General features: G+C 36.6%; 1 protein-coding gene across 4 annotated transcripts in view; it reads right to left on the bottom strand.

Annotated features, from left to right (window-relative positions):
* Positions 1 to 634: 634 nt before the first annotated feature.
* YAF2 (YY1 associated factor 2) overlaps positions 635 to 27,769 on the bottom strand; it is an 89,562-nt gene continuing 62,427 nt past the window's right edge. For 2 of the 4 annotated variants that reach the window (XM_028531956.2, XM_028531957.2), the window contains 2 exons: positions 8,454 to 8,606; positions 635 to 7,612 (listed from right to left, as the gene is read on the bottom strand). In XM_028531956.2, coding sequence (XP_028387757.1) covers positions 7,375 to 7,612; positions 8,454 to 8,606 — 391 coding nt within the window. In that variant the 3' untranslated portion in view covers positions 635 to 7,374. Of the gene's footprint in view, positions 7,613 to 8,453; positions 8,607 to 27,769 lie in introns of those variants that run through there. The other 2 variants (XR_003685822.2, XR_004901617.1) reach the window with 2 other exon arrangements.

Below are 27,769 nucleotides of genomic sequence, written 5' to 3'. Positions count from 1 at the left end.
TCTAATGACAGGCTGGTTATCTCCAAATTTTTAATCAATTTTAATCTTTCATCCTGTAAAAAAAATTAATTTAAGGAGACAAAAAGAAATTAAAAAATAACAATAACTATTGTTTAAATGATGGAGATAGAAATTTTTTCCAGGATCTGGAAAACTCTCAGATCCAGGATAATCAAAATCTCCATAATCTTATATTCAAAAGCTTAATCTTGACTTTTCTTACACCTCCTGGTACATATTGGCTATATAATAGACATTCAATAAACGCGTGTTTTTATTTGTTTTTTATGTCTTCTCTAAGTCACTCTAGAGCAAACTTTGGGTCCTACTCAGTATTTCCTTCCCACCTCTGTCTATATTCAATTACTTGATTCCTAAAAAAAGACATTCTACTGGGAAAAAGGAAAATTCTGTACCTTTTCAGACTAAACTTCAAAAACTTTTTTATATAACTTCCACTTTATAAAGATTTACATATAATCTAATTTAATCCTTATAACACTTATATGAAGTAGGAGATACTCTTTTAAACAACAAAGAACCCGAAATTCAGAGAAGTTAGTTAACCACATTAATAATGAAGATCCATAACATGAATAAAAATTTTTGAGGATACAAAGTCCATGTTTTTTTCTTCCATTATACCATGCTATACGAACAGATAAATGCTAAACTGAGTGATGCAAATTAAGAAAAAAAATCAATGTTATATGAAAACCTGTTGAGAGGTTTAAAACCTGTTGACAGATTAAAACAAAATTTTACAATCAGAAAAATACAGGTCAGATTAGTTACAGAGCACAAAGACCCAGAAACTCAGACTGAAAGTAAAAAGTATTCTCTCCTCCAGCAGGCTTCTAGTGAAATTTCTCCATTTTCCACAGTCCATTTCTGAAAGACCTCGTGGGACTGGAGGAAAAAGACAATAATGTAGCCAGTTTAAACAAAAAAGTGTTTCATTTTAAGTGTTCCTTCAGACCAGCAAATTTGGGAAGAGGGTGGGGTCACAGTAGGAAGAGAGTAAAAAAACTGAAAAAAAAAAAAAAAAAAAAAGCTCATCTATAAACCACAAGATTAGAAAAAGTGGTAGTAGAAAATGAATGAATGGGGACACCTTAGCTCCTATATAATCCCCAAATTTAGCTGGTGTTCACAGCCACAAGGGAGGGAGAGTATGGAGAGGATGGAGTGGGGAGGAGAGCAAGAACTATCCTGTGGACCATCTCTGTATTTCTTCCTGGCTCAATCTTCATTCCGATTACTACAATAGATTATAATCTATGATTTTAAAATAAATGCTGTCAGTAAATTAAAAGCTAGGTTTGCAGGGAAGTATAGTCATGGGGAAAATCAGAATTCAAATACATATGCACACATTCTCCTAACCCAGGTTCCCCAAAATTGAAGTCTGAAAATAATTGAATACCATCACACTTCAGAAGTCCAGTGCTTAGCTGAAAACAATCAGAATTCTAGTTATCCATCTTCTTTTCTATACAGAAATTACATCACTAGACAGTCCTACAATAAATGGGGTTTTTTTTTTTACATTTCTATATTAAATTTAAGCAGAAGGGACAACAAGAGGGAGAGAAACATCATTGTGTGGGTTGCCTCTCGTGCCCCAAAACTGGGGACCTGGCCCACAACCCAGGCATGTGCCCTGACTGGGAATCGAACCAGGGACCCTTGGTTCCCAGACCGGCACTCAATCCACTGAGCTACACCAGCTGGGGCTACATATTTTAAATAAAGTAAAAAAAAAAAAAATTGTGTTCTAATTAAGTGCCCCTTAAATTATCCTGTACTGGAAACACAGGTCGTTTTTTTTTTAAATTTACTTTTATTATCAAAGATCAAAAACTACCTCTTAGGCCTAAGGCCAAGCCACTTGGTTCTTAAACTCAAGACTGCTTTCCTTTAAAAAAAAAAAAAAAAAAAAAAAACGCTTTCACTGCTATTTTGTCCTTTAGGAGTCTTTTTCTCTCAAAGTGGTTTTAAACACTATCCCAACTCTTCTCAACCTTGCTGACTCCCAAGTAAACATAGGCTCATTTCATTGCTATTATGAATTAAAAGAGGGTAGTGAAAATAATACATATAAAAAAGTCTAAATAAATCTTGGTACCCAGTTTAGTTTCTAAACTGTCTTGCTAAAAGAGTTAATGGAAGTATAAAGATGGTATGGTAGCTTTCATCCCAACTCCCTACTTCCAAGGTCAGCAGATCTAAACCAAGGTATAATCTCAAGACCTGCCAAACTTGTATATTATTGCCACTGATCAGGAATTCCAGCTGGAGAGGCACTACTTTACTGGCTCCTTGCCCCAGAAAGCTCCTGTTGGGGCTTATCCTCACACCCTGAAATAAAGCAGTTTTTTAGCTTCTTAAAAAAATATTACTATTTAGCCTTATTTACAGAAGAGATTTGAGGAACTTTATAAGAACACAGGGGAGACTGTAAGTAGATAAAAATCTGAATCTAGGAAAAATAAGTTAGAATATAGACATGCAGGCAGTTGTATCCTACATAACTATTAAAAGTAAGTTTAATTTTAATCTGAGATTTCTCATGACTAAAGCAAAAAATTAATGATTTGCATTGTCCATAAGGAAAAGGCAAATTGATTTCTCAGAAGTAAAACTTTTCCTGAAACAGGTCTAAATAAAAGCCCTCATTTGAATTCTGAGTAATGTAATGTTCCCTCAATAATCTTCACAAAAAGACAACCACAGATCTCATTCAGCTGTTTGCTGATTTTTAAAAATTTTGTTCAAGAAAATAACATCACATTACATGGCTTAAAGTTTTCAACTTTGCAAAATTCAAGCTGGGAAATGAAACAGTACTGGCTAAAACTACTTGTGACACCCAACATTATCATCTGCAACTATCAAGATGAGATCCTAATATTCTCGGTGTGGACCTGCAGTGGATACTTTGGCCAAGATGAATTTTCTAGACAAGAAAGCGTAACAAGCACACCCTCCTCACTGCTACCTCTGTATTGTACAAATATTTTTATTAATGCATTGATGGCACTGTAATAATTTAGAGATCTCTCCTCTGAGTACCACATCTTTGTCCTCTTTGTAACCAACCCCAAGCCCAGTAGTGCCTAGAACACAAATACTCAATAAATGTTCAGAGTTGAATAATACTGATTAAGGAAAAGGCAAATTGATTTGCCTTTGATATATTCAGGAAAATACTGAAAGTATTACAATGATAAAACAGCCACTATAGTCTACAGCTACTGATGGGAGGGGCAGGGATGGGAGTGGGGTGGATGGAGGGAGAGGTCGGCGAGGAGGGTAAGGTACGAGGACCACCGCCAGAAAAGGATTCAGAGCATGAAATATGTCCCATGGCACTGAAACCTTTCAGAGCTATACTTGATTTTTCCATATAAGTTCTTATCACAGCTTTCATATGCTCCAGAATTAGCTTATTCCATAAAGGCAGAGATATTCTTCACTGGCTAAACACAATGCCACATTAAAAACATAGTGTTTCCATTACCTGGGCTAGCAGGGATGTGCATTCAGGGAAGTAAAGTGTTAATGCAATTCAAGGTAAAACTTCTCTATGGCATCTCTTAAAATGAACTGGTTTTGAAGGAAATCATTCTGAAGTTATTACACATACTGCTGCCCTAGTGAAGTCTAAAGAACTGAAACTTCAATGATTGAATCATTATGAATGTATCATAAAATGTTTTTAAATATTGAGACAAACATGCTCTATTTGTTCTCTCTCCATTCCTAGTAATTTTTCTCTATTATCCAGATTGCATCCCAATGCCCCATTACCTAATTTCTGCTATTTGTGCTTTGTTCTTCCCCCTCTTCTTCCCTCATTTCTTTCCCATTCCTATTGTCCTTGCCTTTGGTATTAGTGGGGCTTATTTTTCATCAATAGCCAGTGAAGGCATTCTCTCACTTCCGCTTTTCACAAAGTGATCAGTCATGTCCTATATTCTGTAACCTTCATCATCTCTCGATTCTGTTTTTGTCACTGATAACTTTTCCACACTTCAATTATCTACACGTGTTCCAGACAACTGAAGGTGCTTGTATTTAAAGGGATGGGGTAGGAGGGGCAATGCTAGTAAGTCAGAGTATTATTTTATGGTTATCCTTATCCTTACACAAACTTTTTTCTCCTAATTTTCAAAGCACAAGCTGTTGTCAACTTCCCAGTTCCTACATCAGGTTTTTAAAAGACTCTGGAGAAGAGGTAAGTTGCACACCAAGAAAATAAGTAAAAAATGGCCTAAATGGAAACTAAGGGGTGTCTGGCCCGTGCCCTGCATTTGGCCCAGGATGGCTAAGAATGTGGCCCAACACAAAATCAGAAATTTTCTTAAAACCTTTTTTTTCATCAGTTTTTGTTAGTGTTTGTGTATTTAATGTGTGGCCCAGAGACACCAAAAGGTTGGACGCCTCTGTTAGCATTAATGCATATAATATGCAAAAACTACATTCTTTTTAGGCAATAAAGGATTTTTATCTAAAAGAAAGGCAATATGCAATCAACTTAGAAATGCTGTTTTTCTTCCTTTTTAATGTTTTCACTTTGTCTACTCTCATCACTATAACTTTAGGGAAGTATTTAATAAAAATAAAACCTTTATTTAAGTCAACTATTTCTACTGTGTAATACAAAAGGCTTTAAGAGTATGTGTTCTTTTATGCCTTAAATTGTATCTTCACTCTTACTTATATCAAAATATGGTAATAAACTCTGAAAATCATCCAAATTCTCTTTTCATAAGGGATTTGGTTTAAAAAAAACCCATTACTAAAATCACAGGGTAAATTTATGAAACAGAACTAAAAATGTACCTTAAACCCAGGCTCTGAATCTTTTCAAATATTTTAATATTCTGTGTAAATATTTAGATTTCGGACTACTTCCTCATTTGGAAATGTTTGAGGTAGGGTGAAATGAAGGCAAGTAAGATAATTATGATTAACGAAAGGAAAAGAAAATTTTAAACTAGCCAACTAGATTAATTTCTCCTGTGTCATAGTGCATACCACCATGTGCTTCAATTATAGAAAGACAGCTGCTCTGGGATCAGAGCAGACACCTGATGTAGAAAATTCAGTGTAACCTGCAGAACACAATTCCCTTCAGTCATCCAAGAGGACATGGAAATGATTTTTGTATTTTTGTAATGGGATTTTACTGATTAAGACAGTAAAGGCTCACATTTACTGAGTATCCAGTATGTGTCAGGTAATTTTAAGAATTTGATATGATTGGCATTTAATCCTCCCAACAACCCTATGAGTTAGATATGATTATCATCACCCTGTTTAACACATGGGAAATGACCTTGAGTGATTTCCTCAAGCTCACTTAGGTTCTACAACAGGGATTCAAACACCAGACACCAGTTGGTACTCTTAATTCCCATGCTACATTATCTCCCCAGTAATACAGAAAGATGACTGTGCTCCCACCCCACATTCAGGTAAAATCCCACCTTCTGTCAAATTTTTCTCTTTTGCAGTCCATTTAAAATACATCCTGAAAGTATTTGAGCATCATCAGAAGATCCAGTACCTCTAAAGCATAGTTTTGACTTAAAATTTAGGATATTTTCCCTGTAACTATTACTTGTAATTTTTGCTCTGTCTAAAAATAAGTATATAAAAAATATTTGAAACACATAAAAAATTAGGACAAAAAGACTTCATGTTTTAAAAGAACATAACCAGTTAGTTGAGGTTCCACTGAAAGTATCTTATAATAAAAACAAATTTTAATTTGTCAATAACACTAAAGAATGAGGTATATAAATGCTTTAATCACAGACTTTTACTGTATGCAAATAACTGTTTTTCACAACTACATCTTACAAATAAGACAGTACCATTGTGCCTGTAAAAAGTACTGCAATTAAACAGAAAATTACATTGCCACATGAAACCACCAAATATCACAACGGTCAGGGTCTACAGCTTTATTTTTTTCTTGAAATGCTATCATGTCTTTATGTGATATTTCGTATCCAACTTATGTTTTTAAGTTCATTTATACTGCAGAAGTCTCCTACAGGTGGCTATATATTAAGCAAATGGCTAAGAAAAAGCAGGAGACCCTAGGAGAATTTAGGAAGTACTGTGTGGTTTCTAGGTTTGATTTTTAAATATAACATAAAACACTTTATTAGTTGTAAACAAAAATGCAAAATCTGTAGTCATAAAAATATTTTATTCATAACTTTGCATAATAGTAAGTGGGGCTGTAAATACTTTTCACTTGGAGATATTGAGAAATGCATAAACTGGCAGATGTGTCTGTAAGTAGGGCACTATGATTTTCATAAGAATTGTTACATTTAAGAAGAGGCCAATTAAACTGATTTTAAGACTATTTGTTCCCCAGTTCTGTGCAACAGTTTCCTTTTCTGTATTAATTAGATTCATACCTCTATAACCCTGGATAAAGTTTGGGGCAAGGAAACAGTGATAGAACTATTAAGTTAAAGCTTTTCCAAAATTACAGCTTTTAAAATATGGCAGGTTTCTTTTCTCTTCTGCATTAGCCAAATGCTTCAATTATAATTAATTGAATTTTAATTTTTTATTTAATACAGAAAATACCAGTGTTCAATGACAATAGAACTAAACCTGAATTATAAAGCTAAATAATCAATGTTTTATTGTTTACTTATGTGAGAGTAAACATTACAATAAATGAATGTTTTGAAAGATAAGAAAAAAAAAACAAAAAAATTAAAGAAAAGATAAAACCAGAAATATAATTCAGGAATAATAATTTAGTAAAATGTGTCAAAAACATTGGCAATGGTTCATACAAATTCTTTATTTAATAACAATTTTCCTATTTAACCACACCAAGTACCAGCAGGTGTATTAAGAGGATAACCATTAAGAAAATCTTGTTGCAGCAATAGTTGATTAAGTTGATCTTTGACTTGTATACATATAACTATTTGTTTCACAATTCTCAAATAATACATATTTAGGCAGCTTGCACTATGTTATAAAAATTTAAATTCGTTACATGCCAATAGTAGAGAATTTAAGATTTATGTGTTAGAATTCACTAAACTAAAAGTGAAAATAGACTTACCAATAACACTGCAATAATGAATAAGTCAAACACATTTTCATGGCACCTTTAACTGTGGAGACCAAAATGTTAAAGTCTGGAAATGTCTGGTAGGCACAGATTGCAATAAAATCTAACAAATTCTAACAAATTCCTATTTTATGTAAAACGCAAATTATGGATTGTGCATGAGTATGTTTGTCATGAAAATGTGGTAATATTGGCATAATCTGTGTACTTGCATGGTATGACAGAAGTGACTAAGAAACTGGAGAAAATAAACTTTAATGAGATTCTCCATTCAATGATGAGGCTTCTCCTCTGGGTGAAGATGACCTGGACATTCCCCTCTCTGTATTATCAGAGCTAGAGCCACTCTGACTGTGTTGATCTCCAGAAGCAGCACTAGATGCAGGCGGTGACTTCGTTTTCTCCTTAAAGTCTGTAATAATCACTGTCAGATCTCCAACGGTAACTTCCAAATGCTGAGCACTACTCCGATCCACATTTTTCAATCTTGGCCTAAACATACAAAAGATGATAAAATTTTAAACTAGCTTTTCTGTCTAACTTTCTGTACATATAATGAATAAATTAGGTAAAAATACTCTTAACAAAATGAACACATCTACTTTTTTTATGAATACATCTATGTTTAAAGCTGTACATTCATGTGTAACATGATATTCTAGTTAAGCCACAAAAATATCATTAAATGTTTCAAATCATTAACATTAATCAAACCAATCACTCATGAAATCTTCAAAGTGACAAAAAAAATGTGACACTCTGGAAGCAACAGTCTCTTAATTGTGCTTTTACAGCTTTATCATAATTTTGCAGACAGATCACCAACTTTAAAACAAATGTTTTAGACCAGCAATGACAGTTGCATCACAGAGGAAGGTGGTAACAGCTAAGGCTTCATTATACAAAGGGCTCTTACTCCACTGATGTGCATGAATGAGGGCACCCAGATTGTCTGTTCCACCCAGACCCATGATAGTTTAGATAGATTAAAGCCTGAGCAAGTACCTATGAATATTGTGAATATCACTCCTGGCTTTATGAGTGAAAAAGCAATAGATTCCCCTCCCCCACCCCATAAAAAAGAAAAAAATAGCTCAAATGTAAATGTCTTTTAACCTAGTAAAAAAAAACAAAACAAAATCCTCACATTTAAGTTTGTATTTGTGGCCTCTGTGTTTAATTTCTAGTACATCTTTCAAATTTAAAAAAACCATTCCATGATACTTTATAATAAAGATGAAATTTTTACTTCCACCTGTACATATCAATGTTAAAAGAAATAAAATGGTGAATTTTATTATTTCAAAAGTGCCATAAAATACTCTAAATTTACCTGGTTTTCTTATGACTGTTCTTTTTGCTAGTTGTTTCCTTTTCACTTTTTTCTTTTTCTACTTTATCTTTTTTCTCTTTCTTTGACTGTGTAGGGGGCACAAACTGCTGAGTAACCTGCTGTGCAACCAACTGGGAGACAGGCCGAGGCTTCCTGTGTGCATGTTAAAAAGAAAGGGTTTTTTTAAATATTATCACTTAATATATATTCTTTATGAGAGAATACCTCAAATTATGAGGATACATATTACGGTTTTCAAGTATTAAAGTTCTTCATATGTAAGGTAATTCAGATGCACAATTTAACAAATATACACACATAATTATTGTTTTCCTAATCCAACAAAAATAGAAATATAATAGTTGAAAGTTATAGTCCAAGATATATGGCCAAACATTAGAATATAACTTACATAAATCAATGTGAAAATTATTAAAAATGTGTTATCAAACTGAACATTCATAGGAAAACATATAAATAAACATAAATTTTAAAAATTAAACTTGAAAATTTACACTGAAAAAATTTAAAATTATCCCTCCTCCCTCAGAAAACCATCTGTGGCAATGATTATTTGTTGTTGTTTTTTCCTTAAAATCTTTAATTTATTCATTTAATAAATATTTGAGTGTGGAAATTTCTCAGTCCTTAGCACTCAATTCCTTGAGGTACTTGATGTATCTAGCCCAATCTCACCATACTTTTTTCACCTTGGAAATCTACCCAGTCCTTTAAGACATGCCTCCTCGTTCACTTACTAATTTAAAAGATATTTACTGAAAAACTACTGTAGGAACTGCACAGAGATACCTGAAATGTTGCCTGGCTTTAACCTTGGTGCCAGTACAAGCTATCACTCTATTGGCACAGATTAAGGATCCCTTCAGCTTTGTGGGAGAACTTGGTCAAGATTCAAAGTAATGTTTAAGTTCTTAAAATGAGAGACAAGAAGACTGAGAAAAAGAAAAGGGAGGGAGGGGAAAAAGTTAGGGAGGATAAGAATACATTTCAACAGATGATCTATAAACAGTAGTAATTTTATTGTCTGGAAAATCCTGACCCTATTTTGGTCAATAGAGTTACTAAAAAAAAAAAAAGAAAAGGAAAAGAAAAAAATTTGGTTCCTACAGATCAAGACAAAATAGAAACCAATGAGAAAATACTATATAATCTACAATCCAAAACTGCAAGGAGGAATCTTTTGAAGAAGGAAACAGGAAACGTAATGTGTAAAACGGATTTCAGCAGATGGATAATGAATTTTGTTTAGAGCATGAAGAGTCTGAAGTACCAGAAGGATATCCAGGAAAGATGTCCAATACACAATTTAAAAAGGTAGGATGGACATAGAAATCACAGTCAATGATGTAGATATTAAGAGTTACACAAATGAAAGTGACATTGAAAGCATGGTAATTAATAGCTGAGCTTATTCAAGAAATGAACTTTAAAAAAGGGGGGGTTAAAGGAGTTAAATTTTTCAAATTTAAGTTATAACAGGATCCCAGGGAAGGCTTATTAGCCCTAATCCCAGGGTTCCTGATTCAGAAGGCCTGAGAAAGAGTCCAATAATTTGCATTTCTAACTAGTTTCCAAGATATGCTGATACCTCCCCCATCTAGTCACCACACTTTGCGAGGAAGTGAAGAAATACAATGTTGCTACTACTATAGCTTAAAGCTTAAGAAGAAAAGTGGGAAGTGGTGGAGAAAAAAAGCAAGGCTGGATGCCTAGGAAGGAACCTGATCATGAAAAACAAAGGGGTCTTATTTCCCCTTAAAAGATGGAAGAAATTCAGCTTTCAATTTTACAAAGACTACTGGCAGCAGTCTTAAGGGGAAAGGTATACAGAGGCAGTGAAACTATTAAGAAGCTACTTGAAAATAAAACTAAATGTGTTGTCCTCCTCTAAAAAAAAAGAAGAAGAAGCTACTTTAATAGCTCAGGCAAAATTAAAAAGGGCTTGTCCTAAGGAAGCAGCAGTGGAATTATTTAAGACACTGAAGAGGCAGAATCAAGGGGAAAGGATGGACTAAACAAGATGTGCCTTCCTCACGTCTCAATCAACTAACATTCCTCTAGCAAAACATACAGAAATCCTGGATGTAGTCAACTTTCTGTGTGTGGGGGGGAGCCCTGGTTGGTGTGGCTCACTGGATTGAGCACAGGCCTGTAAACCAAAAGGTCGCCAGTTCCATTCCCAGTCTCAGGGCACATGCCTGGGTTGTGGGCCAGGTCTCCAGTTGGGGGCTGTTAGAAGCAACTGATCAATGTATCTCTTACACATCAGTGTTTCTCTCCCATTCTTTCTCCTCCCTCCCTTCCCCTCTCTTTAAAAATAAATAAATTATTAAAAATAAAAAGAAACAGATGCTGATAAACGCTATGAAAAAAATGAAGTAAGGAACAGGGAGTGTTGGGGAAAGGGTTGCAGTTTTAATTTTGTCTTGTTTCCTATTCTAAAATAAACTCCACAAGAAAAGAGACTGTATTATGTACCACTGTATAACTTGTACCTAGCATAGTGATGAAAAAAATACTAGATAATTAATATTTGCTAAAGACTGAAGAAATGATAAAATCAGGTTTAATGACAAGGGAAAAATTTTTTTTTTTAAGAAAAGATGTACAGTAATGTCTACACTTACTCACTGGCCAGGATCAACCACTTACCAGAGAGAAGAAAACAAGTAATAAAAAAGTAAAAGCAGCAAGAATTAACTTTTCTAATAATGCTGTAATATGGAAAGAGAAAGAAAATTCAAAGGTGTGACCAGGTTGAGAAAAGATTTGTTTAGACTAGTGCCTAGTGAACAGTGAGTCACCTAAAACTCAAAGCCACTCCAAGATACAAAACTCAATTGAGGTATAGTAATCATTTGGCCTCCAAGGTACTGGGGATCTATGGATCTATTCCTTCCACAATAAATGAAGGTTTGACAACTTCCTTTACTGCTTTTTGTAGTGTTGCTCCCTTTTGCATCCCAAAATTTAATGCAAAGTTAATTTACAAAAAGATTAATAAATTAAATTGAATTACAAAAAAACATGCAAATATTAAAATTTACATTCTTTTGCATTTAAAATCCTGAAGTTTCAAGAAATAAATTGATGTTACTTACTCAGTAGCCATTAATACTAACTTAAGATATATAATTTATATTGCTTACTTAGTGCTGCCTTGAAGTAAAATGGACTTTTTCTAGGTTTTTCTGGATTCACTAATGACCTTGATAGATCAATGCTGTCCCCTCCTCCCCCATAAAACCTACATATCTCCATCATGGATACTCACTCAGGTCACGAAGATTTTCAAGACTATAACTACTGTACTGTGGTTAGGTACAATGTTTTTATAGCATGATCAATCACTCTCCCTTCTCCCCTCCAGCATTTGTCTCCCAGTGGGTACCCATCTATTTTGTGACACTGCTCCTCAAGATTCTCACTCCAACTTCTATGTGAGAAAGGGATAATCCTAATTCCCCAGCTTCATGAATCCTGCAATACAACTGCTGCCAAGTCTTTTTTATATTTAACAACTTTCATGTCTCCAGAATGTTCCTAGAATCATTTTCCCTTTTTATGTGGCCCATATAAAATATGAGCTCATTAATGTGAAAATAAAAGCATATTAGTAAAGCAGAATTTGCTTTAAAAACCATGAGGTTAAATTAAATTAATAATTTATTTCTAAACAAGTTATGAACCTAGAATTCTTCTAAGTGTTAAACTCTCAGTGTAAGAACAAAATAGTCAGTGTACACTCTCCTACAAGGCACAACCAACACAGAAAGAACTAGTTGAACTACCTAGAATCAAGACTAGGTAGAAGACTACACCACATCAAACTAGAAATGAAGTAAGTGATAGTAATAATGATCAATTCTATGGTGTAGTCAGGGGAATGGAATTGAAGCAGTAAATCTGATGACATTTCAGAAGAATAATACAACCTGACACATGCTGAGTAACAGGGATCTAGAACTCTCCCCGTTACCTACTGCCCGAAATGGAAGTTTAAAAAAAAAGGGAATTAGGAAGCACAGTGCTATGGGTTGAATATTGTGTCCCTTTGAGAGGTGATTAGGTCGTGCAGGTTGAGCCCTCATGAATGGGATTAATACTCTTATAAGAGGCCACAGACAGATCCCTTGCCCCTGCTGTCATGTGAGGACACAATAAGGAAGTGTGTCCTCATCAGACACTGAATCTGCCAGTGTCAAGATCTTATCTTGGACTTCCCTGTCTCGAGAACTGTACGAAATAAATGTTGTTTATATCCCACACAGTCTACAGTATTTTTGTTAGAGTAGCTCAAATGGACTAAGGCAGTTGCAGGAAGCCAAGAACAGGACTATTCTAAACAGGAGGAACTGATGAACTTGGTGGTGCAAGGTTGGGTTTATAAATTTTAAAAATATAAGCAAAGCTGTAATTAGGGCCAGTGGAAATGTGAGACTAGTGGTCTGATAAGCAACCATATAATCATTGTACCTAGTGTTGTTTGTTATTGATTTAATTTTTTAGTAACCAATAAATTTTCTATAGGGGTTCTCTTCTTCCTTAAGAAAAATGTTGCTTATTTCTGTTCTTGTTCTTTCTCTTTTTATCTGAGACTTTACTAAATGTATACTATTCCATTCTTTTATTATTAGTTTAATGGTGGCTGATTTTCACTTAAAAGATTATAACTTCGTTCCCCTGTTCTACAATTATTTGCTCTGGTTTAAATTTGGGAGAAAAGAACAAAATATATGTGTATACATATAGCCTAACTATTGAAAGTTTTCTGCTGCTCTCTAGAAGCTTAGTGAGCTTAAAGATCCTTAAGACAGAGGGAACAGAGCTTATGGTGATCTTTTTAACAGAGGGACTGAAGACAGAGGGAACAGAGCTTATGATGATCTTTTTATCATATCAAAAAGTGACTCATCTTCACCATGCCCTGTTAAAAAGAAAGCCCTTCTATATCCAGGGAACTTAAGAAGGTCTAACTGTGATCCCTTTTCTACTTAATGAGAAAAATAAGGAGGATGGTAGGAAATTTCAGAGGTAGGAGATAGTTAACTCAGGAAATAAGGGGCAGGGAATCATTTATAAGGCATGCCTTTTTATGTTCAGGAATTTATCATTTGGGGTGCCAAAGGTTCTTTGATAAAAAGGACAAAAAAATCATCTAATTATTACAGTAAGTGCTGTCCAGCCATATCCTAATTGCACTCTATTATCTTCTTACACATGTCATGATCTGGCAGTAACTTGTGAAATACGGTATTCAAAAATTTCAGAATCCCTACATGTCTCTATGTATCCATCTTAAAAGCCCAAAGAGACTGTTAGGCAGGTCTGTTGATTTACTGCAACATAAGAAAAAAAGGAACATTTCAACAACCATTTAATGGATATCTACTATTCATCAGAACAAAATATTTTAGGAGCTTTTAAACCTTTCATGTGAATAGGAGGCTTAATGTATTCCATTTCTAAGTGTCTGCCCTTCACCGCCATCACTTTTCAATACAAATTCTATGTGCCGAATACAAGAAAAATGCTTTAAGCTGGATCAATCTCATTACAATTTAGCTTTGTCAAACTGGATAGGCAAAACAAAAACAAACATATAAAACAGTTACTAGTTCTTTTCTAAAAGAGACAGAACTTTTAGAAAAAAGTTCTAAAAAAAAAAAAGTTGATGTTACTTACTCAGTAGCCATTAATACTAACTTAAGATATATAATTTATATTGCTTACTTAGTGCTGCCTTGAAGTAAAATGGACTTTTTCTAGGTTTTTCTGAGCTATGACTCATAGCTCAGAAAGACATAATCTGGTTCACAGCACTAAAACATGATAAATTGTAGCAATATAATAAATCTCAGTGAGTAAAAAAGGCTGAACTAAACCCAAACCTGCTGTGAGTCTGTTGATCCACTGTCAAAAGAAACCCAAAAATCTAACCAAGGAAGAGTTTATAAGCACCCACCCTGTTTGACAAATCTAGGTGAGGTGCTGCAGATTAACCATACAACAACACAGACTGCCTGTGCCCTCACAGAGTTTACTCAGTCAATGAGAAAGACCCCATACAAAAGTAAACTAAATAAAAGTAAATTTTGTCAAAAGCACTGAGAAGAAAACAGTGTGCTGTAATAAAGAGACAGAGGACTTACTATTAGACATGGTAGAAACAACTTTAGTTCATGTCTAAACTGTCAGTACAGTAGCAAAAACAGCCACCACCACAGAACCCATTTTTAAATATACTGTCATTTTATGAATAATTTAGATGAAATAAAAAATGACTACAAGTTTTAGTAAGACAGTAAAGTCAAATTTTTTTTTTAGAAAAAGTCTTTTTTTTTAAGATTTTATTTATTTATTTTCAGAGAGGGAAGGGAGAGAGAAAGAGAGAGAGAGAGAGAGAAACATCAATGTGCGGTTGCTGGGGATCATGGCCTGCAACCCAGGCATGTGCCCTGACTGGGAATCGAACCTGCGACACTTAGGTTCGCAGCCCGCACTCAATCCACTGAGCTACACCAGCCAGGGCAGTAAACTCAAATTTTTATTCCCTAAAGTATATAAACCCTAGATTACAAAGTTTTTTTTTAATAATGTTAAGTAACTCATCAGTTATTATGTCTAATTCTAGGAGCGTATCTATCTTATATACCACTAGTTTCCTGGACTCATATATATTGCTGACATCTTTACATCCACTTCTTAAACTTGCATTGTCAAAACATCTTTGAAAACCTTGATGGCTCATGATTTTTTGAAAAGAGGACAGCCATTTTCTTTGCTCCAAAATGATCAAACATTTTCATTTTTACACTAGTATACAAAACTATCATCCAGTATCTTTCCACTTCTTTTGATGTGAATATCATAGAAAAGAATACCATCCTATGTCCTACTAGTGAAACAAGATGGTTCAAATTCACTGTTGCAAAATACCGCATGATAAAATCCTTTCTGTTGAAGGATTTGTTTCTCACTCATGTGAGAAACTGTATTTCATTTTTGTCCTTAAGCATATATTGCTCATGTAATGACTCAAGTTAGCAAAAAAGTCATCTAGGATATTGTCATTTGAAGACCTTAGAGAGCTAGAGCACCATGCAGCCGACCAAGGATTAACAAACATAAAGGGATGAAAATTACTCCATGTTGTCAAGTTCCTGAATTTCTCCTCCCAGGCCCTCAGAGAGCATTCTCTTGCTTGGCCCACTCAATGACTCTTTCCCTTTCAGAGTTTCTGAGGTAGATCTTACTTGACAGACCAGTTTCTGAGAATCTGTGATGGACAATCAGAAGGAAAGGATGTTAGACATTGCTAAAAGAGGTTTTGTTTCTTTGTGGGGGTTGAGAGATTTTGAGAACTGTACCTTGGCAACAAAACTATTATATGAGGGCAGAGGTGGAAAAGGGAAAATAATGACTAAAAAGATGCTTCCAGGTTGATATGTCTTTTTTCAGTGTTTAAGAAATACAAATAAAGGGCTTGCTATTTTATTTTGAAACTTAAAAAAACAGTAATTCCTCAAAATAAATTAATTAGCTTTATGGTCTTCCTTCTATGCATGTTGACATTTGATGCAAAGAACACATTTCTATAATGTGTCATTTTATTATTTATTTTTAGGTATATTTTATTGATTATGCTATTACAGTTGTCCCATTTTTTCCTCACTGTATCCCACCCCCTACCCGGTACTCCTCTTCCTCCAACATTCCCTTCCCTTAGTTCATGTCCATGGGTTGTACACAGAAGTTCTTTGCCTTCTGCGTTTTCTACACTAATCATAACCTCCCCGTCTATTTTGTACCTACCAATTATGCTTCTTATTCCCTGTACCCTTTTCTCCCGTTCTCTCCCATTCTCCCCCGTCTCCATCCCCACTGATAACTCTCCATGTGATGTTTCTGTGATTCTGTTCCTGTTCCAGTTGTTTCCTTAGTTTGTTTTTGTTTTTGTCAGGTTCAGTTGTTGATACGTGTGAGTTTGTTGTCATTTTACTGTTTGTATTTTTTTATCTCCTTTTTCTTAGATAAGTCCCTTTAACATTTCATATAATAAAGGCTTGGTGATGATGAAATCCTTTAACTTGACCTTATCTGGGAAGCACTTTATCTGCCCTTCCATTCTAAATGAAAGCTTTGCTGGATAGAGGAATCTTAGATGGAGGTCCTTGCCTTTCATGACTTGGAATACTTCTTTCCAGCCCCTTCTTGCCTGCAAGGTTTCTTTTGAGAAATCAGCTGATAGTCTTATGGGAACTCCTTTGTAGGTAACTCTCTCCTTTTCTCTTGCTGCTTTGAAGATTCTCTCCTTATCTTTAATCTTGGGTAATGGTGTGTTCCTCCTTGGGTCCAACTTCTTTAGGACTCTCTTAGTTTCCTGGACTTCCTGGAAGTCTATTTCCATCACCACATTGGGAAAGTTTTCTTTAATTATTTTTTCAAATAAGTTTTCAATTTCTTGCTCTTCATTTTCTCCTTCTGCCACCCCAATGATCAGATGTTGGAATGTTTAAAGTCACCCCAGATGTTCCTAAGCCTCTCCCCATTTTTTTTTAATTCTTGTTCTTTCTTTCTATTCCAGTTGAATGTTTATTTTTTCCTATTGTTCCAAATCATTGATTTGAGTCCCAGTATCCTCCCCTTCCCTGTTGGTTCCCTATATATATTTTTTATTTCACTTTGTATAGCCTTCACTTCTTCCTTTATTTTGTGGCCATACTCAACCAATTCTGTGAGCATCCTGATTACCAGTGTTTTGAACTGTGCATCTGACAGGTTGGCTATCTCCTTGTCACTTAGTTCTTTTTCTGGAGTTTTGATCTATTCTTTCATTTGTGCCATATTTTTGTCTCAGCACACCTGTTACATTGTAAGGGGTAGAGCCTCTGGTATTCACCAGAGCAGAGCAACCCACCTTGCTGCACTGTGCCACTGTCTGTGGGGGAGGGGTCAGAGAGGGGACAATGCCGCTTGCTGGCCTTTTGGCTGGCTTTCAGTCACTTTCCCTGCTACCCACAAGCAAATTGCACCCTGCTGGTGCTGATTCCCAGGTGGGTGGGTTTGTGTATGTTCTAGTAGGACCTTGTGGGTCTCTCCAATGAATTCTACTGTGAGGTTGAGAGTTTCTCCCACTGCGGAAACTGCCACAGATTTTTATAGCCAGTGGTTTTGAAACTTTGTTTGCCCGGGGCTGGAGCCCTAGGTTGCATGGTCTGTCTCACTCCACAGTTGTCCCTCCCGGTTTATCTGCATGCAAATGTGGGACCACTCAGTCCTCCAGCCACCACCTTGCTGCAGGTCCTCTCTGTCTCTGCCCCTCCCACCAGTCTGGATGAATGTTCCTTCTTTAGCTCCTTGGTTGTTGGGCTTCCATACACTTTTATTTTCTGGCAGTTCTGGTTGTTTTTTGTTTTTAAATTGGCTGTTACCCTTCTCTTGGTTGTGCAAGAAAGTGAAGCATACTACCTACACCTCCATCTTGGCCAGAAGTTCCTTATTTTATTTTTTAAATGGTTAAAATATTTCAAAAATATTTGTGGAACCCTTGAATCTCTGCAGAATCATGGTCTTCTGTATTTCTCTGTAATGCTGATCATTTCGTGATGTGTTCTATCTCCCCACCAACTGGACTACATATTTCCTACATGGGAAAAGATCCCATCTTACCTATTTCTGTATCCCCAGCATCTAGTACAACAGATCTTACATTTATTAGATGCTCATAAATATGTTTTGATGTTAACAAGCACTAATAATACAAATTAACTATAATGTGGAAAACTATTAATAGCATGAACACTAATTAGATTAGGTGCCAACTTCTAGGGGCTTACTTTCTTGAAAAAATTTCTGATGCCATCTTGCCTTTGAGACACGTACTTCTTTCCCATAAAGACAGAATAAAGATTTTAATGTACATGTCTGCTTTCTATAAAGTTATTATTAAATCAAAGGATAAAGAGTCCTTTTTACATAGTTTTCTCCACCTCCAAATAATGAAGTCATCTACTCTGTTAATACCAGCAGAATCTGACTTATCAGCAAAATTTAAATATTAGCTATATTAAGGATATTCAAATGTATCTGTTATTGTTTTGCAGCAGAATGATCATTCTAACAAAATGTTACAAGAAATCTCAATAAATAAAACTGCAAAATCTAACTTCTACCTCTACAGAGTTCATGTGGAAGCTCCTTAGCCCCCATGTGCTCAGTGCTCATCCTCAAATCTCCCAGTTATCCCTGAAGTGTGACTGTGACGAATACAATGGGAAAACCACTGATCTAACATATTTCCCACTATACTAAATAAATTACACCTTAGGTTCAACATACCCTCTTCTAGTCATCTGGTTAAGTGTGCTTATAGAATGTATAGAACAATATCTTTCACCATTTCAAGAATCTATGCAGAGTATTTTGAAGAGTCTTTAAGGTCTATATATATATTTAATTTTCAATATCAAACACTTTTGCAGAAGCCCAGAACACAATTTTCCCTAAACTCCTGGGAGATGGCAGCAGAGGAGATGATTCCTTGGCAGCACAACAATAGTCTTTGGTAAGTACAGACAAAACAGATGACTATATCTGCTATAAAAACTAGGTTAGAGCACTCAGCAATTAAGTCTCTGAAAAATCCCTCAAATCATTAAACAACATCACAGTTCACTTAACTTGAAAAACCAAGGGCACTCTCTAGAGCTACAAACAGGTCATCTCAACTTTTCCTTCCCCTTAGCCAAATAAACATCAGTTTTTCTTCCATATTACTGGAATAATTCCTCTTTATCATTCAAATGAACACCACTCTAGCCTAACCCAACAGCAGCCTCCTACCATTTACCAAAATTGGAGCCTTCAAGGTCACCAAGAATCATTTTATCATCTCCAGTGATCAACTGTAGCTCTCATCTTACTTTGGTCATTTAAAAAGCATTTAACTTAGTTTATCATTCCACTTCCAGCAAAACTTCCTTCACAAGCCTTTAGAACACCACATTCTTCCATTTTTTTTCATGCCTCACTAGCTGCTCTTTCACAGTCTCACTTACTGATTCATTCCTCTCTTTCCCAATTTCTAACCTGTGCAGTGCCCCAGGACTCAGTCTTCAGATATCTATTCTATCTACATTAACCCTATAGGGCAGTTACTACTTGAAGTGTGGTCCACCAACCCAACCAAGGGAATCTACACTGAGAGCCCTCTAGAAATGCAAATTCTCAGACCTTGCCCCCAAAAACTGTGGATATTTTTATGCACACAAAGCTTGAGAAATGCTGGTCTAGGTGACCTAATTCAGTTTTGGCCATATATTACCATTTGTACACTGATTTGCAGCCCTGACTCCAATTACAATTAACCAATGCTTTTTAAAAATAACTATGCCTGGAGGGGAATTAAATTTTATAAGTTGATAAATATTTGTAAAAATGAACAAACATTTAAGAAAACACTGGATTTTTTAAACTGAAACTAATAAATCAAACATTAATTTTAATAATTTTTTTTTAATATATTTTATTGATTATGCTATTACATTTGTCCCATTTCCCCCCTTCTCTCCCCTCCACCCTGTACCCCCCTCCCACCCACATTTCCCCCTTTAGTTCATGTCCATGTGTCATACTTATGAGTTCTTTAGTTTCTACATTTCCCGTACTATTCTTGCCCTCCCCCTATCTATTTTCAACCTACATTCTATGCTACTTATTCTCTATACCTTTTCCGCCTCTCTCCTCCTCCCACCCCCCTGCTGCTAACCCTCCATGTGCCCTCCATTTCTGTGGTTCTGTTCCTGTTCTAATTGTTTACTTAGTTTCTTTTGGTTTTGCTTTAGGTGTGGTTGTTAATATTTGTGAGTTTGCTGTCCTTTTACTATACATGTCTTTTCTTTATCTTCTTTTCTTAGATAAGTCCCTTTAGCATTTCATAAAATAAGGGCTTGGTGATGATGAACTCCTTTAACTTGACCTTATCTGAGAAGCACTTTATCTGCCCTTCCATTCTAAATGAAAGCTTTGCTGGGTAGAGCAATCTGGGATGTAGGTCCTTGTCTTTCATGACTTGGAATATTTCTTTCCAGCCCCTTCTTGCCTGTAAGGTCTCTTTGGAGAAATCAGCTGACAGTCTGATGGGAACTCCTTTGTAGGTGACTGTCCCCTTACCTCTTGCTGCTTCTAGGATTCTCTCCTTCGTTTTTACCTTGGCTAATGTAATTATGATGTGCCTTGGTGTGTTTCTTCTTGGGTCCAACTTCTTTGGGGCTCTCTGAGCTTCTTGGATTTCTTGGAAGACTGTTCCCTTTGCCAGCTTGGGGAAGTTCTCCTTTATTATTTGTTCAAATACGTGCTCAATCTGTTGCTTTTCCCCTTCCAATTCTGGTACCCCTATAATTCGGATATTGGAACGTTTAAAGGTGTCCTGGATGCTCTTAAGCTTTTCCTCAATTTTTTGAATTCTTATTTCATCATGCTTTCCTGCTTGGTTGATTCTATCTTCCTTCTGGTCCACTGTATTGTTTTGAGACTCATATTCCTTCCTTTCACTATTGGCTCTCCTCCGCGTGTCTTCCTGCATCTGTTTTATGGTAATCTGCATTCTTTCATCTAAATTTCGACCAAAATCAACCAGTTCCGTGAGCTTTCTGATCACCAGTGTTTTGAACTGCGCATCTGATAGACTGGCTAATTCTTGGTCGCTCAAAAGGATGAGTCCTGGGGGACTGATCTGCTCTGTTGAAAACATGGTTTTTTTTCCCCCTTGTCTCTCCTTTTTTTTTCCGGTCTGGTTGCTCTAGTTACGGTGGGGGGCGGAGCCTTAGGTGCTCACCGGGGCTGGGCACCCCAGTCGCTAGATTGTGACGTTATATGTGGGGGCGGCGCGGGGCGGGAGAAAATAATGGCGGTAGTTCCGTTCCTCTGGGCTCAGACCCTTGTCTGGGCTTCTGGGCCGCGAGCTCTGCCCTGGTCCACAATCGCTACCCTCTGGGTCTGCCAGCCGCAGCTTGCGTACTCAGGGATCACTGCTGCCTTCTTGCGCGCCGGATGGCTTTTGCGCCGATTTCGCGCCAAACCTTCCCCTGACCTCCGCGCGCCGTCGACCCGAGCCAGCCCCGCGCCTGCCAGGCTCATCTTTTCCTACCAGTCCGGATGAACGCGTCTACTTCAACTTCTTGGCTGCCCGACTTCCATTCAGATAAATCCTCTGCCAGATCTGGGTGTTATTCTGATAGTAAATTATTGTTGTAAATTATTGGTTTTCTAATCTTGGTTGTGCGAGGAGGTACGGTGCATCCACCTATTCCTCCATCTTGCCAGAAGTCTCTATTTGTTAATTTTAATAATTTTAATGAAACCAATTGAATATTAATTTTAATAACAAAAAATATTCTTCAGGACACACACCCACACAACCTCTCACGCTGACACATGAACAAATGTGATTCATGTTATCCAGCTACTCCACACCAAATTATTTATTGAGAGACAAAGTATGTGTCCATACAGAGATTCACATACAAATGTATATAGCAGCTTTATTTGTAATAGCCAGAAACTGAAAACAACCCAAATGTTCATCAATAGCTGAATTAAGGAACTGTGGGATCACTGGGTTATATGGTAACTCTTCTTAATTTTTTAAGGAATCTCCAAACTGTTTCTATAGTGACTATATATACACCAATTTATTGTACATTCCCACCAGCAGGGTATGAAGGTTCTTTTTTCTCCACAATCTCTCTGACACTTGTTATTACTTATCTTGTTGATAACAACCATTCTAACAGATGTGGGTGGTATCTCATTGTGGTTTTCATTTGTATTTCCCTAAGAGCTGGTTACCAGAGCTAGTGAATTGTGTACTGTATGGCAATTATACCTCAATAAAAGCTGCCTAAAATTTTTAATCTAATCACAAATCAAATTAAACCATCAATGCCTGAGTTCCACTCCAGAGTTAAATAATAATCTGCAGGGGTGGAGCCAGGCTTAGGAATTTACTGAAAGTTCCCAAGATGATTATAAATTACATCCAAGGTTGTAAAGTGCATCCACAGATAAGAACTGATCTATACAATGATACTCCAAATTTTATATTAAAAGCTCCAATGGCTCCCCTAAACCCCAGACTTAAATAACCAACTGCCTATTTAACATCTTCACTTGGATGTCTAGTAGAAATTCAAAATAACTTAGCAATTGTTTAACAATATACTTTTGATTCCTCCCTTCTCTCACTCTTCCATTCTTTTGACAGTCTTCCTATGTTAGCAAATAGTACTCCACACTTCCATTTGCTCAGACCAAAGGCTTAGAAATATTCGTTCCATACTTCCTCTCATACCCACATCTAATTTACCAGCAAGTCCTTTCCACTCTACCTTCAAAATACATGTAGAATTGGATGATTTCTCACTACCACCACTGATACCACCCTTTAACATTCTCACAACTAATATCCCTGATTCCTCAACTGGCTTGCTACAGATATTTTCCCACAAAGTAGCAGATCCTTCCAGATGTAAATCAAATTAGATTATTAACTACTCCCTTTAAAGCTGTTCAGTGGGTTCCTCCTCCCCACTCAAACCTTTCCTTTGTTACACTCAGGCAACCAGAGTATATAGCAATTGAGAATAAAATCCAAAATGTTTACACTAGTCCACAACCCTACATGATTTAGTCTCTCTCCCCACTTTATCTTCTATCCTTTCCCCTCTGACACTCTCTATTCTCGTGTCTTAGACAGCTTGGGCTCCCATGATAAAATACTGTAGACCAGTCACTTAAACAACAGAAATTTATTGCCTCACAATTCTGGAGGCTAGAAAGTCCAAGATCAAGGTCCAGCAAGGCTCAGCTTATGGTGAGTGCTCTCCTTTTGGCTTGCCAAGGGCCTCCTTCTGTGTTTTCACATGATAAAGTGAGAGAGATCTCTTTTCCTCTTCTTATAAGGCCAATGATAATACTGCATCAGGACCTCACCCTTATAACCTCATTTAACCTACCTCCTAGAAGCCCTATCTCCAAATATTAACTACAGTCACTCTGGGAATTAGAGTTTTGATATAAACTTGAAGGGGGGGGGGATTACAATTCAATCCATACTATCCAACCTTACTGGCCTTCTACTCCTGCCTGAGGGTTTCCCATTACCCCTTCTGCCTAACTCACTCCCTCACTTCTTCCAGGTCTCTGTTCAAATGACAATTGTGCTGGAATTCTTTCCTAATCTGACATAAAATAGCACTGTCCTCTCCCACTCCACTCCATTCTGCTCATTACTCTGTACCCCTCATTATACTTCACATCCTTCAAAGTACTTGTTTCTACTTACCATATATTATTAATTGATTGCTTGTCTTCCCCCACCAGAAAAGAATATAAGCTCCCTACCACCCCCATAAATATAAACAGGGACTTTTCCTGTTTTATTTTGTTCACTATTGTTTGCCCCATACCTGTAACATAGAAAATACCTAATGTGTTTTTCATAGATGGGTGAATGTTAAACCCACTTACTCAAATATTTCCAGGGACCTTAAGAGATCCTATAGTAGTTTTCCAACCCTGGCTGCACAGGAGCTCCACAGGGAGTCTTTCTGTAATTGCAATACCTGGGCCCCACCCACAACAACTGAATGAAAATTTCTAGGAGTGAAACCTGGTATTTTTCAAAGTTCCTCAGTTGCCCCTCTTTCGCAGCCACCCACCTACAAAGTAAGATCAAGGTGTTAGACAAACAGATCTTTCCAAATCAGATCCCAGGATCTGCGTCTGTTAAAGGCAGCAAACTACTGCATTCCACTAATGTGCTTTCCTGATGTCCTCCCCGATCCCGTCTTATCCAAATAGCCTTTCTTATCTACTCTAGTCTATACTCATCTGTCCCCTCTCTGAATCCCGACGGCACATGTGGACTGTGTCAGATAATCATAGTAAATACATACACAACTACATCATGAAGTATAGCTTATACTCATTTTTAAATTACTTACATTTCTTTTTTTAATCCCTTACAACTCCTATGTACATTCTGGACACAATAAATACAATTCATGCTGAATGAAGAATGCTTGTTCATAAAATTATTTACTTATTCACTTTGTACTAAACCAGAGAAAGGGTGCATACTCAAATCCTTCCACTGAGAACCACTGAAATAAGCAGTTCCTAAGCCTGATACACACTGGAGTCAGCTGAGAAACCTTTAAAAAAAAAAATGTGCTGGCTCGGCCCCTCTTTTATAGGGACTTTGAGTTATTTAGCCTGAGATAGATCCCAGGAATCCTTTTTTGGTGTAATTTTGAAAACCAATGATTGAAATGATCAAATTTGGATGCTATATCACTTCTAAATATAGAGATTGGCTGTATTAAAAGATGTCATTTGATGTAGATCTGCAAAAATACAACATTCCTATTTTTCAAGCCTTTCTTTACTCATCAAAATTTGTCTACTTTTAGCTAAAACAGTTCTTATCCAGAGATTTCTTTTTTTATGGTTCAATTTCCATTCTTGTCATCTGTATCCATGGACAACTTAGCATAAGCATACCCCAGAGATACTGCAGGATCGGTTCCAGACCACAGCAATAAAGTCAATCTTTTTGCTAGTGTAGGATCTTGACTTCAATTTGTAAAAAATGCAGTATCTTTAAAGAGCAATAAATCAAAGCAAAATAAATTGAGGCATGTATGTACAAGTTATTTTTCCTACGTTTCTCCCATTCATTCATTCTGTTGTTCATTGTAGCAGAGAGTCTTCTAAAATGGCCCTCAATCCTGCCTCCTGGTATTCATGCCCTGTCTAATCCCCTCCTTGTGAGTGTGCTGGACCTAGAGTTAGGTTACTAGGAGACTCTAGCTTCCATCTCACCCACCCTCTCTTGCCTTGTGAGCTCCACTCTAGAATGGCCCACATGACAAAGAACTGAGAGAAGCCTCTGGTCAACAAACAGGTCAGCGAGGTCAGTGAGGAACTCAGGGAATAGGGTCTGCCAACAGGAAGCCTAGAAGAAATTCCTCCCCACCTGATACCCTGAGATAACTACAGCCCATGACAGACCTGAATCAAAAGATCCAATTAAGCTGTGCCCAGATTCCTGACCCACAGAAACTATGAGATAATTAGTATTTCTCGTTGTAAGAAGCTAAGTTTTGAGGTAATTTGTTATGCAGCAATAGATACTAATATACTAATATGACATTCCAAGAATTGAGATGCCATCCTTCGTTATAGAAAATCTGGCACCCATACTGCTTGAGACACCTGGCTCTGGACCACTGAATCTTTATATATTACACAAAAGTTATGGTACTGACTACAACATATCATCCACCAGATTAGAGCACCTTCAGTGGCGGACAAGCTGCCTGTCCTTTGCTTGAGGTTACTGGATCTGTTCTTCAGTTAACATTCTTGCAGAGCTGTTCTAGCTGGTGTTTTTCACTCCCTTTCAATGTTCGCCATTATTCTGTGCTGTCAGTTATTCCTGGTATGCAGCTTACTTCGTATTGTCTCTCCGTAGTCCTTGCTCTATTGCTTTCCCTCTGCTTCTTGGCCCAATGTGAGTAAGAAACTGATTTTCACTGTCATCAACATGCACTAGTAGTACTGCTCCTTTCATTTTATCTTTTACCTTTTACCAGCCAGACGTGCTGCTACTTGCATAATAATCAGATCTATGACTGTTTTAACAACTGTTCCTAGAGCAGCTGAGTGTAATTTGCAAAAGCATGGTCTGTGTACCACCAAGTGGGCCCTGTCAGTCCAACTGGTGCTCCGCACACCGGCTGGTATAATCATTAATTTAACAGGTAAGATGAAACACGATTTTTCACAGAAACCTCAGTGTTATTTTGTAGTGTATAATCCAAATTCAAACAAACTGGTTTAACTCATGAAAGCAGACAATTCCAGAAATGCCAGAATTCAGAGTAATGATATAAACATTGAACAGGGCTTCACTAGAATACAGAAATGCCAATCAGTATGACTGAGGTAAATAAATCTTCAAGTACTGATATGTATGCACAAGTACCTGGAAAAGAAAAGTGGAATGGGAAGTGTATTGATAAATGTCTTAAAACTGCTTTTTAATAAATCAGCATCCTTTTGCCTCTAGTGACCACACAGTACAAACAGTGTCATGAAACATAAAGCCTTTACTGAAATTTTCAAAATATAGTACTTTTCTGGAAAACCAAATAAGATTTTACAAAACATGAAGGGCAAACTATGCTCTTCAGTGTAAAATTGGTGTATTCTGTCACCAAGAAAAGTCTAAAACTGCAATGGCGTCATTCACAGCTGTACTCTGTAATAGCAAAAACATTGTAGAGAAATTAAAAAATTCATAATGTTGATGACATGTGTTTTGAGAGAAAGTGGAAGGCACAAAATTCTTTTAATATATGATGTAGCCCTGGCTGGTGTGGCTCAGTAGATTGAGCTCTGGCCTGCAAGGCAAAGGGTCGCTGGTTCAATTCCCAGTCAGGGCACATGTCTGGGTTGTGGGCCAGGTCCCTGGTTGTATCTCTCACATACCAATTTTTGTCTCCCTCTCTTTCGCTGTTCCTTCCTCTCTCTCTAAAAATAAATAAAATCTTTTTAAAAAATGTAACTATATGATATAGTTGGGCACTGTATAATATTAACAGCATGCAATATAGAAGAGTTAATACTGCTACATGTGCATTCTAGCAGATATTTTTGCATTACCGCTGGAACAAATCACAAATGTGAAAAAATATCAATCTTTTATATCATTATAGATACCATATTTGAGAAAGAAGTAATCAATGACTTTTTGTTTGATTTATCACTGACATCCAAAGCTACAGAAAAGTTATTTCTAGTAGAATGAAACTACATTGAAAACAGCTGCAAAAGGTGGATTGGGATTACTACTGATAGAGGACCCAGTACTCGTCTAGATGTAAAGCTATAAAAGAGGTTGCAGTTAATTGCCTAATCTACGTGTTGCTTTATGCTTTAATGTATAGCTAGCAATAAAAAATACACCTCCCAATTTTTTTCCAAAGACTTTATTTTTAGAGAGAAGGGAAGGAAGGGGGAAAGTGAGGGAGAGAGACATGTGCGAGAGATACACTGATCGGTTGCCCCCTACACAACCCCAAACGGAGACCTGGCCTGCAACCCAAGCATGTGCCTCAACTGGGAATCAAACCAGCAACCTCTCAGTTAGCAGGATGGTGCTCAATCCGCTAAGCCACACCAGCCAGGGCACACCTCCCAATTTTGATTCAGTATGATCAGAATGG

The sequence above is a fragment of the Phyllostomus discolor genome, chromosome 2, assembly GCF_004126475.2.
Source record: "Phyllostomus discolor isolate MPI-MPIP mPhyDis1 chromosome 2, mPhyDis1.pri.v3, whole genome shotgun sequence".
Classification (NCBI taxonomy): Eukaryota; Metazoa; Chordata; class Mammalia; order Chiroptera; family Phyllostomidae; genus Phyllostomus; species Phyllostomus discolor.
The sequence above is the reverse complement of the archived record's forward strand: the minus strand, read 5'-3'. Positions and strand labels throughout refer to the sequence as shown.